The sequence below is a fragment of the Anolis sagrei genome, chromosome 6, assembly GCF_037176765.1.
Source record: "Anolis sagrei isolate rAnoSag1 chromosome 6, rAnoSag1.mat, whole genome shotgun sequence".
Lineage (NCBI taxonomy): Eukaryota > Metazoa > Chordata > Lepidosauria > Squamata > Dactyloidae > Anolis > Anolis sagrei.
Genome location: NC_090026.1, coordinates 109740449 through 109759459, shown reverse-complemented (window position 1 = coordinate 109759459; position 19011 = coordinate 109740449). Strand labels below are relative to the sequence as shown.

The 19011-nt window shown below is 38.4% G+C and overlaps 1 protein-coding gene across 3 annotated transcripts in view; it reads right to left on the bottom strand.

Annotated features, from left to right (window-relative positions):
• Positions 1–19011, bottom strand: part of MYO3A (myosin IIIA) — a 139791-nt gene that overhangs the window by 24278 nt on the left and 96502 nt on the right. For 2 of the 3 annotated variants that reach the window (XM_060782425.2, XM_060782427.2), the window contains exons 23-32: positions 17967–18046; positions 17789–17830; positions 17089–17166; positions 13160–13365; positions 12099–12210; positions 10975–11137; positions 9708–9794; positions 7750–7870; positions 5175–6435; positions 4380–4518 (exon numbers count right to left, since the gene is read on the bottom strand). In XM_060782425.2, coding sequence (XP_060638408.2) covers positions 4380–4518; positions 5175–6435; positions 7750–7870; positions 9708–9794; positions 10975–11137; positions 12099–12210; positions 13160–13365; positions 17089–17166; positions 17789–17830; positions 17967–18046 — 2289 coding nt within the window. The remainder of the gene's footprint in view (positions 1–4379; positions 4519–5174; positions 6436–7749; positions 7871–9707; positions 9795–10974; positions 11138–12098; positions 12211–13159; positions 13366–17088; positions 17167–17788; positions 17831–17966; positions 18047–19011) is intronic. The other variant, XM_060782428.2, reaches the window with a different exon arrangement.

The following is a 19011-nucleotide window of genomic DNA, read 5'->3' as shown; positions in this document are numbered from 1 at the left end:
AGGCAACAAAAGCTAGAATTTTAGACAGTTAAATACATGAGGAAAAGTAATGGCGCTGCCTTCAAAATAATTATTTAAAAGGGCATCCAGATCTTTAAAATCCTCATCGCTCGAAGTGCATTTATTCAGCAAAGGAGAATCTGCCTTTGAGTTGAATGAAATCACTTTTGGATTGTAGATACTTGTCACATTAATTATCTGTACTTTTGAAAAGGGCAAGGGGAACAGTTTCCATTCACCACACAGAAGCCAGTGGGTGAGATAGGGTTTACATGTGCAGAGGAAGGGAGGTTTATCCCTTTCTCTTCTAGTCCTACTCTCCAGAACAAATGCTTCATCACATTTACTAAATTCCATCGAGTGCTACACTTAAAATCCAGAAAGCCACTTTTCTCATCACATTAGTTTGGCTTCAAGTGTAGGATAGAGCATTCTTTGCGCATTTTAAGTGTAAGGGCCAGCATTCTTTTAAAACATTTCATGAAGTGATGGGAAAATGGATTTTTTTTTAAATCATCTGGATGATTTCTGTAATGTGATGGCATTAGTTGCTCCCAGGTTTACAATGAAATTCCCAATTTATGGAGAGGAGCCAAAAGTACTCTTGTCAGGGAAAGCATTACCTTTACTTTGCCAGAACAATTTTTTTTAAAAAATAGCCTTTCAGGGTCCTTCCATTGTGCCTTGTGCTGCATGGGAAAGCCAGGAGAGATGATGATGATGATGATTATTATTATTATTTTGCCATGTCTCCATGCTGTGGGGTTCTGGGAGATATAGTTTCCTAAGGTCCATGCCATTATTTTGGTGCATTTACACTATGGAATGAATGCTCTTGGACCCCACTTTAAATACCATAGCTCCATAGTATGTGGTTCTGGGAGTTATAGTTTTCCAAGGTCCACCCCTTCTCTATTAAAGGTGCCTTCCTAAACTACAACTCCAGAATTCTGCAGGAGGCAGAAATCAGATTTTAAGTGGATTTTTTCTCTAGTGTGATGAGACCTTAAATCATGTTGATAGAATTGGGATGTAAACCTGCTTAAGCCTAATACACCAAGTCTAATCTGTAAACCAGAAACCAACTGGAGTTTGTTATTTTCATTTGAAAAATGTTTCAAAAATGGGGAAGGAGTGGTGTCACATCCTTTGAAGGAGAATAATGTCTCGGGATGGACTTCATTACTAGGAGGGTGTTTCATCTGATGCTACTTTCCTTAGGCTTTTGAGGTACTAAGAATGCTAGTTGCCTTCTTTCACTTATCATAATCTACAAATGGAAAATAGTGGAATGTATGTCAAGTCATAGATTCTTTTCTTCCTCTCTTTCATATGTTTTCTGAGAAGACTGGCATTTGCTGTTTTCCATATTAATATCTGAACAGATAATCTGTATTAGGTAAGAATACTTAGATATGCTGTCAGGCCTCACTTTATCTTTCACCATAATCCATCTTGATGAGTCAACTTAGTAACAAGCACAACTGGTTAGGACTAATGTGAAAGATCCTAAAACAATTATGCAGTGAGTCACCACTTTCTCTCTCAAACACAAGCTTTATTTTCAGAACCTCAGAGACTCCAAAGTAGTTATGATTCTGATTTTTTACCTGCCTCTCCCCGTGGCAACAACATATTAAAACACAACATGAACTATCAATTAAAACTCATAGATCATAGACCAGTTAAAATAGTTGAAAGAAATATATAAGATCAGTGCATTTAAAATGATTAGGACATAATCTAACCAAAGCGCTCTTCCAGCAGTCACCAGCCAATTCCTCTGCAATGCCAGAAATTCAGCTTAATGATGTAATGTTAGAAAATGTTGACCATTTCTGCTACCTTGTCAGCCACCTCTCCACAAAAGTCAACATTGACACTGAAATGCAACACTCCCTGAGCTCTGCGAGTGCAGCCTTTTTCAGAATGAAGCAGAGAGTATTTGAAGATTGGGACATCCATAGGGATACCAAGGTGCTTGTTTGTAAAGCCACTAGCCATCCCCTGCCACGCATTACTGTGGCCTAGTCTGTGTATATGTGTTTTGGGTGTGTATATATTTGTGTATATGTGTGTTTACGTATATATATGTGGTTTAGTTTATGTGTTGTGATGTAATTTTTGTTTTTTGGCTTTTTAAGTCTCTTCTGCTGCATTTTCCAGTGTTTTTATGAGTGATGGTCACTTGTTGGCCTGATAGGTGTATTGTTTCCAAATTTTGTGTCAATTTGTCCAGTGGTTTTTGAGTTATGTTAATCCCACAAACAAACATTATATAGATTGTCCTCCCAACCCTGTTATATGCCTGTGAAACGTGGACTGTCTACAGATGTCACATTCAACTCCTGGAATGATTCCATCGGTGTTGCTTCCAAAAAAATCCCGTAAATCTCTTGGGAAGACAGGCGGACAAATGTTAGCATGCTGGAAAAAACAAAGAAGATGCTCCTACTCCATCAACTCCGCTGGACTGGTCATGTTGTCTGAATGCCCAGTCATCATCTCCCAAAGCAGTTCCTCTACTCCCAACTCAAGAGTAGAAAACAGAATGTTAGTGGACAGGAAAAGAGATTTAAAGATGGGCTTAAAACCAATCTTAAAAACAGTACAATAGTCACCAAGAACTGGGAAGCCCTGATCCTTGAGAACTCTAACTGGAGGTCGGCTGTGACCAGGAGTGCTGTGGAATTCAAAGAGTCATGAATAGAGGGCAAAAGGGAGAAACGTGCCAAGAGGAAGGTGTGTCAAGCCAACCCTGACTGGGACTGCCTTTCACCTGGAAACCGATGCCCTCACTGTGGAAGAACATGCAGGTCACGAATAGGGCTTCACAGTCACCTACGTACCCACTGTCAAGACTTGGAAGGCCATCACACTTGGAGAACGAGGAATCGCCTAAGTAAGTAAGTACATAATCTAAAACGCATAACTTAAACATAGGCACAAAAGCACAAGTTTCCAATTTATTCTTGTTCTATTCCATTTGAATCCACGTGATTTTAATTTTCTTGTGTGTTTCTCTGTGGTGTTTTAAGATGATGCCCTTGCAAAAAAAAAAAAAAAAGCTGGATCTGGTTTCTTTGTTCTCTGATTATTACAGTATTTAACATGTTATGTTAAGAAACAATGAGGTGTCATATAAATGGCACCCATAAAATGAATGAATAGATCGAACAGTGAATCTGAGTTTTCTCTCATTTTTTGGATTTAAGAATTTAAAGCTGATCTCCCTCTCCAACAAATTGTTCTAAATCCTTTAGCTGTAACAAAGCAAACTCAGTAGAATTTGCTATTTCCAGATGAAATGGGTCCTGTCCATTTAAGGCAACAATTGCTTTTATAATCTCATTCACAATGAAGAACCATGTTCAAGTCCAACCAGTATTTTTTTTTACATTTTCAAAAGCAACCTTTTCTTTCTTGAATACAACAATTGCTTTTATTTAAGTTTTTTAAATAATACCTGTAGCTACTAAGGAACCATTAAAAAGAAGCAAATTACAATTCAAAAGGAAATTATCCCTTGCTGTTTTACCATCATAATGTAATGTACTTTCAGACAGAGAGCTGGGCTAGCAATGTGAAAAGAAGGAAGAAACATTGTGGCACTTTTAAAATTGGCTAATTTATTTCAGCATAGGCATTGTGTACTCACTCCAGTCTACTTCTTCCAATGTAATTTATTACTTTGCAAGTAATTAGTTACATATAATTAGCTACTTATACATAAGATAATTAGCTACTTGTTGATAAAAATGAATTTATCAACAAGTAGCTAATTATATGTAACTAATTACTTGCATGCTATGCTGCAAATTTCCCTTTGATTACTGTTTGATCAATGCTCAAGCTGAAAGACTTAGGTAGGAAGTTTCCTCCAAATCTAGTGAAGTTTCCCTATCAAGAACAACATGACTTGATTCTTAGAATATTATCTGGCTTTTTCCTCCGAAGACATCAACTACATGTACTTTTCAGATGACATATTATGGCCTATACTGCATCTGAGACATATTTGAAAGATACACAGTGGACAATCCTGCCGTTTAGAAAAGAAGTTAGACTGGATAATCTTTCAAAGTCTTCTGTTGCATTGAAGTACGGAAACCTACTGCATGGAAAGCATGAAAGACTTGCAGAACTAAACCATACACACAGGTGGCCCACTTATGGCCCTCCAGCTGTTGTTGGACTATCGTTTTCATAAACTCTACCAAACCGATATAGCCAATGGTAGAGATGACAACTAAAGTCCTACAACCCCTGGAAGGCCATTGGTTGCCTACACCTATTGTCCCCAATAAGGTCCGTGTAGTTGTGTAGTGTTTTGTTGAGTCAAATTAATAATGCCTTTCAACAATGAGAGTGTATTTTACCTGGCTGAGACGCACGAAGGGAAAGGTGACCATTTGTTTGCTTCTCTTTAGACAGCATCACAGGTCTCAGCTGATGTGAGAGAATCATTTCGTTCAGTTTCTGCTGCAGCACCATATAGTCTTCTGATAATTTTGATATCTATAGTTGGGAAATGAAACAAAACCATGTTCAAAGGCAAACCAAAGGCAAACCATGGGTGGCCAAGGTAATGACAAGCACATTTCATGCATATATGTTTATGAAACATAAATGAATTTCATGTTTGGACTTGTGTCCCATGTCCAAGATATCTCATGATGTATATACACATATTGCCAAATAAATAAATATATAACCCCAAAATACAGAAGACTTCTGGTCCTAAGCGTTTTGGATAAAGGATGCCCAACCTTATCTTGAAAAGTTGCATCAACATTTTGGCCAACATGAAATGGAGCACTTCCACTGCTTCTTGTAAGTTGCTTTTGTCAGAATTGGCTATCCCCTTTTCTGCAGCTTCTTGGCAACCTCTCCAAGGAGCTGGGAAATGAAGAGGGCTTTGGTGGAAGGACAGACAAGTCCTACTTGACCATGGTCTTATAATGAATCTAATTTTTCATCAAACATTTTAAAAATGATGATTTTGTAAGATCTTCTAGGGTTCTACACTAAAACCAAGTACAACAAATACTAATCATGATGACAAATTAATTAATAATTTAAAATGATTTAAAAATGGTTGGGAATGTTAGGTGGCGAAATCAAGCCCAGCCCATAGAATGCTGTGTTGAGGAAGACTGGTTTCAGCAGCTTACCTGCCTGGAGAAAGCTGCCAAGTCAGACTTTTCCTTCTCTGGGTCCTCTTTTACAACATTCATAAGGCCCTCCACTTGGGTACCAGAGCTGCACCTCTCTTTGGTTGCCCTACAGCCAGGACTTTGATTTCGCCCACCACCTCTCAGCTCACTGTGGGCTCTCTCTTGGTTTTCGCAAGGCAATTTCCCTTCTTTCCTGAGCTGTCCTCGTCTTCTGTATCCTCGGTAATTACTCTGAATGACTAACGCTGCCTTCTCTTTGTCTCCTGAGGCTGACTTGCTGGCTTCAATATGTTTCTGAGAACCTCTCAGGGAGCCTTTTCTTACATTTGCTTTGTTTTCGCTGGGAATTGGCTGGCTGTGCTTCAGAGAGCCTCTCTCCAAGTGACTATCACACAGAGCGATGGGAGTCTGATTTTTCTCATTTGTCGCTCTTCTTTCCTGAGGACTCTGTTGCTGGCTAGCCTCACCTGCCTTTTTGATAGATGCTTTCTTTGATGAGGGGCTGGAACTGGCCTGGTTCTTGTCATCCTCTGGAGGCTTTTGTTTCCGTGATGAACTTCTTCTCCTGCAAAGCGTCTCTTTGTTCTCCTCTGGTGCCTTTTCATCCAAGCAGGAAATGTTCTGAATACAAGAAGCAGCTGTATCTTGTTGGTCCATTCCAGCTTCCATATCTGATGCTATACTTTCAGCCAATTGGAGACTTTGGGTTGAAGAAAGCGCAGTCTCTGCCATTTTGTTATAGCACTGTTGTTTTACCCGTTTACGTTCTCTGTAACCTCGGAAGTTGCTTTGAAGGATAATAGCTGCTGCTTCTTCAGAATGAGGAGGGGAGTTTGGGACAACAGCTGGACTACTTTCAACCTCTGGAGAAGTGTTCTGTTCCTCACCTGCCATTTTCTTGTGCTGCTCCTTGAACTTTTTACGCTCCCTGTAGCCCCGGAAGTTACTTTGAAGGACAAGAGCAGCTTCCTCTTCAGTAGAGGAAGTGTTCTTTATAGCACCTGAACTGTCCTCAACATCTACAGGGGAGCTCTGCTCAACATGTCCACCATCTTTTTTCTCACACTGTTCTTTGAACTTTTTACGTTCCCTGTAACCCCGGTAATTACTCTGAAGAATGACAGCAGCTTCTTCATCTGTACGCGACGGAGAGTTTTGCACGGCAGTTGCCTCACTCTCCACTTCTGGAATTTGTACTTCTTCCTTTTCTCCTGGGTTAGCTGCCATTTCAGTGTGTTGCTTTCTGAGGAGCGATTCCCTGAAACAGGCATATTATATTAGCAGATATTATAAGAGACAGATACTGTAACCTTACAAGACCCCTTGGGGCAATGGTTATACATTAAAATGTCAATATGATAAATGTTGCAAAAATGAAAACAATGGAAAAAGATAATGTTCTTTTGCTGTTGCTTACAGCAGGAAGCAGTCTAAAAATGAAGATAAAAACTTCTGCATAGTTTTTTTTAGTAACTCAGGACATGGTACAATGGCTTCAAACTACAGGAAAGGAGATTCCACCTGAACATTAGGAAGAGCTACCTAATGGTGAGAGCTGTTCAGCAGTGGAACTCTCTGCCCTGGAGTGTGGTGGAGGCACCTTCTTTGGAGGCTTTTAAACAAAGGCTGGATGGCCATTTGTCAGGGTGCTTTTAATGTGATTTTCCTGCTTCTTGACAGCTTTGGAGGCTTTTAAACAGAGACTGGATGGCCCATGAAGTGTCTTCCAACTCTATGACTCTATGACTAGCCAGTTTAGATAATTTAAAATCCATTCAGTACAAGTCAGAAGTCACTCACTTATCTGCTACTATACTTAAGTTATTATTTAGCATAGCATCTAATGGAAGCTACAAAAAAGAACACTTTTACTAAAATAATTTTTTGGTGAAGCATGTATCCAGTAATTGCTTCAAAAGCTTCTGACTGGGAAATTTCTGAAATTGGATTCCAAGTATCTCCGCTCCAAAAGAAGGCATTAAGGCTACCCATAACCTGGGAAACAGTGGGCTTTTCTACCAATAAAAAACATCTTTTGAACATCTTGAAATGTGTTCTTTGTTTCTTCTGTAGACTATAGGTTGAGTGTTCGCTATGGGAAGTACTCAACATTTTTCTGTATTTTCCCATGCTGGACTCTCATTATCTGGATAATATCTGTTAATCCCTTTTTTAAGAAGTGCATTTGGTTCCACATCAGTTTGGAGTCAAGAAAACAACACATAGTCTCAGAGACACAAAAATATCTTCCCAATATGATGTGGACAAAACAGTTAGCTCTATTTATTTATTTATTTACTTTGCTTGTATACCGCAGTTTCTCAGCCCGTAGGTGACTCAACGCGGTTCACAACAAGAGCTCTAAATAGGATTTGTTTGTTTTCAGGGTTTTTTTAGTGGCAATTCCATAGAAATCCATGAAACATCTACAGAACACAATACTTACATTGATATTTCATTCTGAAAGAGTGCTGTTTGTTATGGTTTGAGATATACTTATGATTTTTCAATGCAGTTTATTGCAGAAAAATATGGTGTTTAAATGAAACAGCTGTAACAAAACAAAAAGTACCTTTTCCTTCTGAAACTCTTTCTTTCCCTGTATCCCTTAAAATGAGACTGAATTGTTGTTGCTGCTTTATTTGCATCCTTTTCTTCTTTAATCTTCTTTCTGATTAAGTATCCTCTTGCAACTAACATAGATAACAAGAAGAATAAAATTGTTTTTTTTTAAAAAAAACAAAACACGAAGTTCTAATAATAGGGTTATGAATGAAAGGAGAGGTTACATCAGACTACTCTAACTGGGCGTCCTGCAGATGTGCTGGGTGACAAGTTGTATTATCCCTGACCAGTGTAGCAATAGTCTATTATTCAGAAAGATAAGAAAGGTGCAACCATTGGATAATAGTGTATTATATAATAATAACATTACATGGGTTTCTTTCTATGATATGTATTTCATAAGGATCAGAACTCCTCCAGTCCTTGGAAAGGCCATTCTAAGACATTTTGCTATCTGAAGGGACTGCTAAGATGCCACCCATTTTCCATTGGGAACCCAACCAGAATGATGATTCAGTCTTATATCAACAGTATCAACACATTCCATGCAAATATGAATAACACAAAGTGTCTTGTAAAGCTCTGTGTGTGCTGGGATGGAGGAAACCCACAGCTCCACCCCATAACATTTTGCCACTTCATTCCTGACATTCAGTGTCTGCCATCAAAGCTGGCTACCACCTTCTGCCTAATAATATGGCTGGTCCGACTTCCAGAAATCAAGGGCTTCTTTTTTTGAGAAAATCCTCTTGTATAGTTTTTTGTAAGATGAAATATGTTCACTTTTCTCCAACAAAATTGAAATATATTGTTCCACTTAATCAAAAGGTGGAGGAACCACTTTGAATGCTCCCACATATAAATCCTCTCTCTCTATATATAAAAAGCCCCACACCTATCAATTCCCTGTCATGCTAACATGGAGATTTTCCATAGGAGAGGAGTTTTTAAAAGTGAGCATCCCACTTCAGTTTGCAATGATACAGTCCATTTTAAAATCTCTGGAACTAGCTGCTTCATTTAGCAGAATGTATGCAGCCACCACTAGGTTTGCGCATTGGACTATTACTTCAAGATTAGGGTTTAAATTCTCACTCAACCCTGGGCAAGTCCCATTCTCTCAGTCTCAGATGAGGGCAAAGGCAAGACCTCTCTGAATAAATCTTGACAAGAAATTCCCATGATAGATATACCTTAGGGTTGCAGTAAGTCAGAAATGACTTCAGAATACAAAGAACAATGACAGTATATAGATATCAGCATACTCTCAAACAGGAGAGAAAACTGCCAAGAATGACTAGAGTTACTCTCTTTGTCTCTCTATGCAATGCTTCACCTTGTAGTAATTTAATGGGAATATAGACTTCCTGTAAACTACGTATTACCTCTTGAGTTTTGGCCATTTAAATGATGTTATTGTCTTCAGCCTTTAAGTCATTTTTGACTTATGATGATCCCATCATGGGGTTTCCTTTGCAAGGTTTGTTTAGAGCCTTCTTCTGAAGCTTAATGAATGTGATTTGCTTAAGATCACTCAGTGGATTTCTCTGGCTGAACGGTGATTTCAACCCTGGTCTCCAGAGTCATACTCCATTGTTCAGACCACTACACCATGCTGGCTCTTCATCAGGACCACACATTGGTACTTTTACTTGGTAGTAAAAGTTTCTAGGTATCGGGGTGGCTTTGCTCTTGTAAATTGGCCACTGCCTCTCCTCAGTGGGAAGAAAGACATTTCCTGGACATTAATCCATTCTTTCTCTGACTCTTAGTTTAGTTCTAAGTCCTAACTTGGCTCTTGGTTTGCAACTGCTGCTCAACTTTTGGCTGGGTTTTGACAGATAAAGCTTTTTTTTAAAAAAGAAGCTACAGATCTCTCCCATTAATGCAAACATGTAGACATGCATATTGATTGCATAAAAGTGCCTTCAAGGAAGCCTAAAAGAATCAAACATCAGTTCTTACCAGCCTGAAGTCTGGTAATGCGCAATTCCATTTTGTGTTTGTTCTTTGCAGCTAAATACTCTTTGCGAATAACATATCCCCTGTAAGCTAAAGACAGATGGTGAAAACTTTTTAATTAAGCAGTTATAATACTCTTGCTAAACTACTGTTGCAAGTCACATGGTGAGATATATCCTTGGGCTCATATACCACCCAGCATGTATGCAACCCCATCCATTTTTACCCCATTTGTGAGAGTTTTTGCTCTCTGTGCCGTAGTGCCATTTCCCCTTGAAAATAAGTCATGCCTTGTTTCTCTAGAGAAACATGTTCTGGTGTAATTCTCCTTGTAAACCAAGTTCCCAGGGAGCATGCATTTGATTTCAAGAAATAACTGCCCCAACTTTGGTGACAGTGTGGTGGTGGGAAATTCAGGAAATACAACTGCGGCCACCACCTTCTGCAGTTACTCATGATTGCTTTAGAAAAGGTGCTTTGGACTCTCACAGATGTCATGTGAGAGTCCAAACACATGAAAAGGAAGCAGTAATTAGTTGAAGACAACAGAAAATACAGATTTTTCTGCCATAAATTCCTAACCATTAAAATTATTCCATTGAGCACTTTGTTTAATAGAGATCAGACTGACATTCATTATATTCAAAACAAAGACACTCAATATACTGAGTTTTTATAGTCTTCAGTTGACAAACAAAGTAGCCTCACCATCATGGACATTTATATTTAACAGTGGTTTATTATGCATCAGTGCAAGAACTCTCTCCTAGTTAATATGATGCCAACAGTTTGATCAGAGATATAATGCAATTGGAAATGTAAAAGTTTATTAACAAAAGTTTACTTACAACCATCATTGACACTGTTACTATGACTCTTGCCAATCTAGCCAAAATAGTTCAGTAGAAGTTACAGTATCACACAATAAATGACAACAATACAATATATAATGTAGCTCAGTAAAACACCAAGAATAATTAAATCTGAATGTGTATGTCTTTGTTAATATTTGGTTTTCATACACACACACACACTTTCTTTCTCCCACCCTGCACATTCCACAGAAATATAAACTCCATTTTCCTAGTTTCCTCACAACTTCTGAGGATGCCTGCCATAGATGCAAGCAAAATGTCAGGAGATAATACTTCTGGACATGACCACACAGCCCAGAAAACACACAACAACCTAGTGATTCCTGCCATGAAAGCCTTCAACAATACATGAACAAAATTTACACATAATTGAGTGGCATAAGTCAAACTATTACCTGACTGTATTTTAATTGCACTTTCTTCCCTTTTTTCCTTTAGTTTTTTGTATCTCTTTGAACCAAGCCATCCTCTGACATATGCTTGAATCAAAACAATCCTGTCGATTGTTTCCTTTCGCATTAAATTCAGTTGTTCAACATGGTAGTACTTGAGAAAGACCTTTAAAAAAGAGCAGGAAAGGGAGGGGAACTACATGTTACACACTTTCTTCAACTGATGAACATCTGACATACTAATGCCTTGAGCAATCTCTTTCTTGATTGATTAGAACTAGGGGAACCACTGAGAAACATAGGAACTAGGATGGCTGAAATGCCTCAAGTATTCTGACACAGACATCTCAAATATTCTAGCTTGTCATGAATAAACAGTTCTGGAATACTTTGCTTCCTTCTGCTCCAATGACTGCTAACAAGGATGCCTCTATTTACATGCTGTCCTAACTAGGTTTCCTTGGTTGTCTCTCCTTTCACAAACCAGATTTGCATGATAGAGTTCATTCTTAGTTTATGGTTCTCAATGTGATTGGGAGCAACAAGTAAGAAATTATTTCCCATACAAGACACTAAATAAATCTAGTCTGTTTAATGGTTACTGAAGTGTGGAGTGAAATGGGAACAAACAGATTCTGTGCACGAACCAGATTGGTGGAAATGTTAATGTATTATATCATATGAACATTGTCACTGATATGGGGATTTCTCTTCAACCTAGTGCTCTCCTTATATTTTGGGATACAAAAACCACCCTCTTGGCCAAAATAGTAACTGTCATCTAAAACATCTAGAGCTGTGGTTCTCCACCCCACCTGGGGTCCCCAGATGTTTTTGGCCTACAACTCCCAGAAATCCCAGCCAGTTTACCAGCTGTTAGGATTTCTGGGAGTTGAAGGCCAAAAACATCTGGGGACCCCAGGTTGAGAACCGCTGATCTAGAAGGTACCATATTGAGGAATGTCTTATGGAAGGCAGAATGATATCCCATAATAAGTTTGCATCCCACAGTTTAACAACATTTCTATCACTAATGATTCCCACCCATGCTTTTGAATATTTGATCCTCAGCAAAAGTAATGTTTATACTTGCATTAAGCAGAGAGTCAAGTGAGTGAATACATTACCTTGGTTTTCCCCAGTATCCAGTTATCAAGCTGGGCTTTTTCCAAGATGGCAGCACAGGTTTCAGGGCTAACAGGAGGGTTGTCACTTGATTTGTAACAAAGGAGATAATATCTAATAGAGAGAAAGAAACCTTGATCCTTAACTACTACACTTACAGGAGACATTTAGTGCCGATCCGTTATCTTCTATCAAACTGAAATGTAATGCTGTCACAGCCACTGTGAATTTGTATGCATGGCATTTAGACACCAAGCTAAGAGGCTTGCCAAAGGTATGGCTGCACACAAAATTTGATAAATGAATACTGCAAAGCATCAAAAACCTTACTTTTTATTTACTGTCATTTGTTTGAGCTGATCTACACATTTAGAGAAACCATTGGGTACAATCCTCTAGACCAGGGGTCCTCAAACTAAGGCCTGGGGGCCGGATGCGGCCCCCCAAGGTCATTTACCCGGCCCTCGCTCAGGGTCAACCTAAGTATGAAACTACTTGAAAGCACACAATAACAAAAATCCTATCTCATCAGCCAAAAGCAGGCCCACACTTTTCACTGAAATACTAATAAATTTATATTTGTTAAAATTGTTCTTAATTTTTATTATTGTATTGTTTTGAAAAGTTTTAGCACTACAAATAAACTATGTGCAGTGTGCATAGGAATTCATTCATTTTTTTCCGAACTATAATCCGGCCCGCCAATAGTTTGAGGGACTGTGACTTGGCCCTCTGTTTAAAAAGTTTGAGGACCCCTGCTCTAGACTCTTCCATTTCAAAATATAAAGAAAAGTGTGTAGGCCCCTTGGAGACTGCAGTGTCCAAATGCAATCTGTTTATTTGGATGTGTTATCACAATTACAACCAAAGCTTGTAAAAGTAATCTTTATGTACAGTTTGGGGGATTCAGGGAAACATGGTTCAAAAAGTAACATTTCCAAGGATGGGTTATAAAAAACACAAAACTTCTGTCCCACTCGGAATGATCTCAAATACTCTGGCAAATAATTGCCAAAAAAGAGAGCGAAGGGAAAATCTATTGGGCTTAGCATACAAGACATACCGCTTTATGAAGTTAGCAAAGAGGATGCGATGAGAAAACCCCTGCCTCCGAATCCGTGCCGTTTCCAGAATGCCAGTATAACGCAGCTGAACCAGTACCTTTTCTCTGTCAAACTTGTTTGCCTGGCGATCATTGTTTGGCTTAATGCAACGAACAAAATGTGGCTGGCCCACCACCATTTTGGACAATAAATCCATTAATGAATACTGGAAGGAAATATAAGAAGAAACATTTGGAATGTTTTAATCTATTGAATTTTGTGTGCAGGAGTAAGAATTTCAATTGCCATAGAAAACTGTCAGCATGCCGTATTTAAGCATCTGGATGATTATTATTATATATTTATATTGGCCTCCTGGTGACGCAGTGGGTTAAACCGCTGAGCTGCTGAACTTGCTGACCAAATGTTTGGCAGTTGAAATCCAGGGAGCAGGGTGAACTTCCACTGTTAGCCCCAGCTTCTGCCAAACCAGCAGTTTGAAAACATGCAAATGTGAGTAGATCAATAGGTACTGCTTCTGCGGGAAGGCAACGGTGCTCCATGCAGTCATGCTGGCCACATGACCTTGGAGGCATCTACAGACATCTCCGGCTCGCCGGCTTAGAAATGGAGACAAGCACCACATCCCAGAGTCAAACACGACTAGACTTAATGTCAGGGGAAACCTTTACCTTTTTATATTTATATAAAATTATTATTATTTTATATCCTGTACTTTCATTGACTGTCTGTGCTGCTTTACATTATTATTTTTATTTCAAAAGACCAAAGACCTTGCAAGCTAAATTTAGTTTGTTTCTAAGCTTTTGTTTAATCCGTATGACTGAGCTTATACTTTATGTTGAATTTTCTGATATATAAAGTAAATCATTTTGTGTTAGTACTAAATTGTCTTCGGCAATGATAGTGAAATCTGGAAAAGGAAATGTTGCAAATTGTTACTGCGATACCTGGAAGTAGTTCTTGGAGCTAATGGGCCATGTTTCTTGCAGATTATTTGTGCCATTTTTCTGGTTAACTTTCCAAATGTCACTTTTACACGCTGTTACTTGGTCATAGCTCTTATACGCCAACTCATGCTGTGGCCTTTCATATTAATATCACCAATGCTATATTGCCATGGCCTATGGCTTAAAATGACACACTAAAAACAGTGTTGACTGTGGAGCGCCTGCCAATTCTGTAGCCCTTATGAGCAGATGGATATGTAATTGCCTATTGGCATGATATTGTTAATGGCAGTTGTGGCATAAAATGATGTTCTGACAGGTGTTCTGCAGAGTGGCTCTAATGCAGATTCTTATTCAGAAGAGAGATGCTAATTGTGCAAGCATCAAAGTGACTCAGAGGAAAATAACAGCAATAATGTAACATTGCTTGAGAGTGCATTATTCAAATGTAAATTCAAAATGCATCCTCGTGAGCTCCTTGAATATATAATTGCAATTTCAATGGGCACCACTGAACAAAAAAGATAACCACGATAACCACAAATAGCATGGATAAAGTGATAAAATATTTGGAAGGGGGACCCTTCAGTGATATTATGAACACTGAAAGAGAAGTAAAGATAAAAACAAAACAAAGCAGGATTCTTTTCCAACTAGCATTCTGTCCTTGTGGATTGAGAAAAAAAATAACATTTATGCAACAAATAACACCAACTTTAATGTATGTGTTTACGGCAATGAAGCCTCAGATTTCCAGTCGACTAAACTGGCATATATTTTTAGTTGCTCAGGGATCAAAACAACTTTCAGTCCAGCTTGTGTGAATGAATGAAACGTCAGGTAAATTCCATATAGAGGCACAAAAATTTGGTAAATGACCCTTAAAATCTGCCTATGGTTTTCTCTTTGGCTAGACTAAAGTTTATTTTGCCTTCCAACCAAAGACATAGCTCCAATTTGTAAGAAGGAAGACAGGATAATTTGCTTAATAGGCCATGTCGAAAAGTCTCAGGTTCAACCCATGGCACTTTTGGGAGGCATTACAGGTAAAGTATCTCTTATCCAAAATGCTTGGAACCAGAAGTATTTGGGACTTTTTTTTGGAACACTAGTATATCCATGTACATATTTAATGGGATATAATAAACATATTATACACATATCCTGGAAGTAATTTTATATTATTTTAAAAATAATTTCAGTCACTCATGCAGACCATTTTAAATTTTGGAGTATTTCAGTTGCTCAATCTTCTATGTTTTCGCACAAGTTTGTCAACTTTATAAAACACACACATTATAACAACACACACATACAAACATGATTAAAGGGAATATCTTAAAAATAGAAATGGAAAGCAGCAAAAGGATGTGTTGGCAGTATATACTCCGATAAGCCTGTTTCCTTTATAGCTGTCAATTGCTTGCTTTGCCCAACAAAACCTTTGGTATCATTTCTGAAAATATCTAAGAGAGCAAGACCAGGAAAGACCTCTGCCTGAGACCTCAGAGAAGCAGGCCTTAGTAGATAAATTAGACAATACAAAATTCAATTGTGATGGGCCTTCTGGGATCCCCAATGGAGTCCCTATTGCCTACCTCTGTTTTTGTAGATTTCCCCCCAAATAGCACAAAGCATTCTTTATGACTTCAGGGAGCAATTCTGCCACTTTTTGGGCATGGTAGCAGTACTGTTTTAGGCTATTAAGGTCTTTGCCCCAAACCTGAACTGACAGAGGCTAATGGCAAAGCATTAAGTTTACATTAACTAGCAAATGATCTGCTGGCAAGAACTGCAAGTAAAACCTAAAGAAGAAGCAATTACTTTAGGAAACAATCAATTTTACTGAGCAATTATCACCAAGGATGCTGTTGAACTAGTGAAACTGTTGCCTTTTGTTAAAATGCAAGTCTTCATCAAATAAGGAAAGGGGAACTTCTAGTCTCTTTTCAACTCAGCAGTCACTTTTTGGCTATCCTCATTCATGTCTGTATGTATGAACCTGGAGTAATCAGTCCTCCAGCTACTACTGAATGACTGCTGAATGGAAAGAGAGTAGGAATCCCCTCTTCCCTTATTTGACTTGCATGTTATCAAATGGTAACAGCTGCTTCCAGATGACTTATGGCTTCATTTGACTGTCATTAACTGAACAAGTAACTGTAATTTACTGAAACACTTTGAAACTCTCTTAAAATACACCCTTCTGTAAAGACTACTTTGAAACCCATTTAAAATACACCCTTCTGTAAAGACTTCTTTGCCTTAGTAGGCCTTTGAGGACTGGTTATAATTAAGGGATGAAGGGGATCTTGCAGGTTGTGCTATATTGTCTGTATTGGTCACTTCTCTTTTCAATGCTTTTAACTGCTTTTTATTCTTTGCATAGTTTAATTATATGGAATTATGGGAGATACAGGTTTACAAGGTCTTTAGTTTTTTCTGCCAGAGTGTTGATGCCTCACCAAACTACAAATTCCAAGAATCCATAGCACTTTAGATGCGCCCTTAACTCACCTATGGGCTGAATGGGCCAACATTGTAAGTCTTTCCTCATATTTTAATAGATTAGCAGTGGTTCTCAACCTGTGGGTGTTTTGGCCTACAACTTCCAGAAATCCCAGGCAGTTTACCAGCTTCTAGGATTTCTGGGAGTTGAAGGCCAAAACATCTGGGAACCCACAAGTTGAGAACCAATAGATTAAAGGTTTAGCTCTTAAAAGCAAGAGAATTCAGCTAAAATATACTGGAATGTTTAGGTTACACCTTTTTGCCTTTGGACCCATAAACCACTGGAAAGTAACATCTGAGAATGTTTTGAAATTACATATTCCCCATTCTTAATTTGCAGAATTGTGTATCAATGTGGAGTGGTGTGTCTGTTTATGATTCCATTCATAAATTATACAAATTACTTTACAACTCAATTCACAAATAATAAGTATTTTAAAAAAAACCAAGGACAACTAAGGACTCACTCTGAAATATGAAGCAACAGTTTGTGTTTTCATATTAGTTGTTTCCCTTGGATGATGCGTGGAATCCTCCGGCTCACTCTATAGGCACCAAGAAAGAAAATGGCATTTCTTATCTGCGCAGCATCCAAAGCTTATGGCTCCTGCTCAAACTAAATGCCCTTTTAAGAAAACACCATTAATAAAGAGTACAACCTTACTCTAAGTTGCAGATACTACTGAGTAATCACTAAGGAAGCCAGAGTGCAATACACCAGGTACACATTACAATGCTTTATCATACTGTACGAACATGGACACACACACACACACACACTGAGCAGAGTTTGATAATGTATAGATATCTGTCACAAATGACACAAAAAAGAAAAAAAATCTAGATTTCTCTTTCCCCCCTCTTTAAGAAAATGATCAGAATTGTTGACAGCCCATAATAGTAATAAATAATAATAGTTTTTAAAATAGAGTTTGAAATAGAGTTTAAAATAGAGTTTTAAAATAGAGCTCCACAGGCAGAACCTTTGTGTTTTTCTTTTTCTCTTGGAAGTAAGACTCTTTTAAGTTCACCGAAACATACTTACAAACAAGCATGTTTAGGGGATGAGAGATAAAAACAGTGACAGCCAAAAATATAGTTAGGTTTTCCCTGAAGTAGTTATAAAACTATAGCCAGAAAGAAGGGAAACGTAGGTCTTTTTTTTACCTCACGGAAGGAATACGAATTGCACAACACAAAGATATCCAGCTAAACAGAAAAGAAAATAGGAGAGAGGGAGAGAAACCAAGGAAGGGGTTACTCGCTTACTTCTTGAGTACCAACAACAATATTGCCTCTCTCTACTTTAACATGAAGGTACGGTGGCTGTCATTGGGATTCATACCTTATTTTGGCTGATTGATTTCTGTGGAGTCCACGTCTGGTAGTTGATAGCAGTCTTACTCTTAGAATGTGCCAAATTACCTAAATGGGGAAAAACACGCTGCTAGAAGTGGGCTACCCTCTATTAGACATCAAACTTAAAAAATAGGGATGACAGAGCTTCTGGTTAAGTATATCTATATATGTGTCTAACCCACATGAGTCAGAATTTAAAATAGTGTTTTTACTATCCTCTGTATCACCGCTTCTTAAAATATGGTCCAAACCTCAAATGTGGTCCCCTTAGCAAAATGTTGGGTTCTGAACTTTTTTTTAATGTCATCTAGTGCCCATGTAAACCTCTTGTGCAGTGTTTACAGTGAACTCTGCAGAAGATGGTTCAGCTGTACTTCATAAAAAAAAGGGAAAACAGCATGTTCAGCAAGCCTTGCAGATGCTGATTTGTTATCAATAAATGCTTGGTTTTTATACCTCTTTTATACACCAAAATTTCTTGAGCCAAAAGGGGTCGTGAGTGGAAACATTTGAGAATCCCTGCTCTATATGAATATACACAGTACCAAAACTCAACTAAGTTATTTTTGCATTTTGGAACTTATGATCTCATAAGCACTTCTCACCAAACCTGAAGTATATATTAAAATAACTGGTAATGATTCTATGACCACCCTTGTTGGCATTGTTGCAATGACACTCTAGTGTCTCTTTCACATTCACAGTGCCCTTGGTGGTGAGGGGTTAAACCCTTGTGCTGGCAGGACTGCTGACCAATAGGTCAGTGGTTTGAATCTGGGGAGAGTGGTTTGAGCTTCCTCTGTCAGCTCCAGCTCCCCATGCGGGGACATGACAGAAGCCTCCCACAAGGATGGCCAGTTCTCTCATACCAGAAGCGACTTGCAGTTTCTCAAGTCGCTCCTGATGTGAAAAGAAATTACACAATTATAGCACTATAATTCACTCTAATCACCTTGTTTCAATTCTATGGAATCTGGAATGTAAAGTTCAAGGAATGAATATTTAGAATTCTTAGCCAGAGAGCTCTAGTG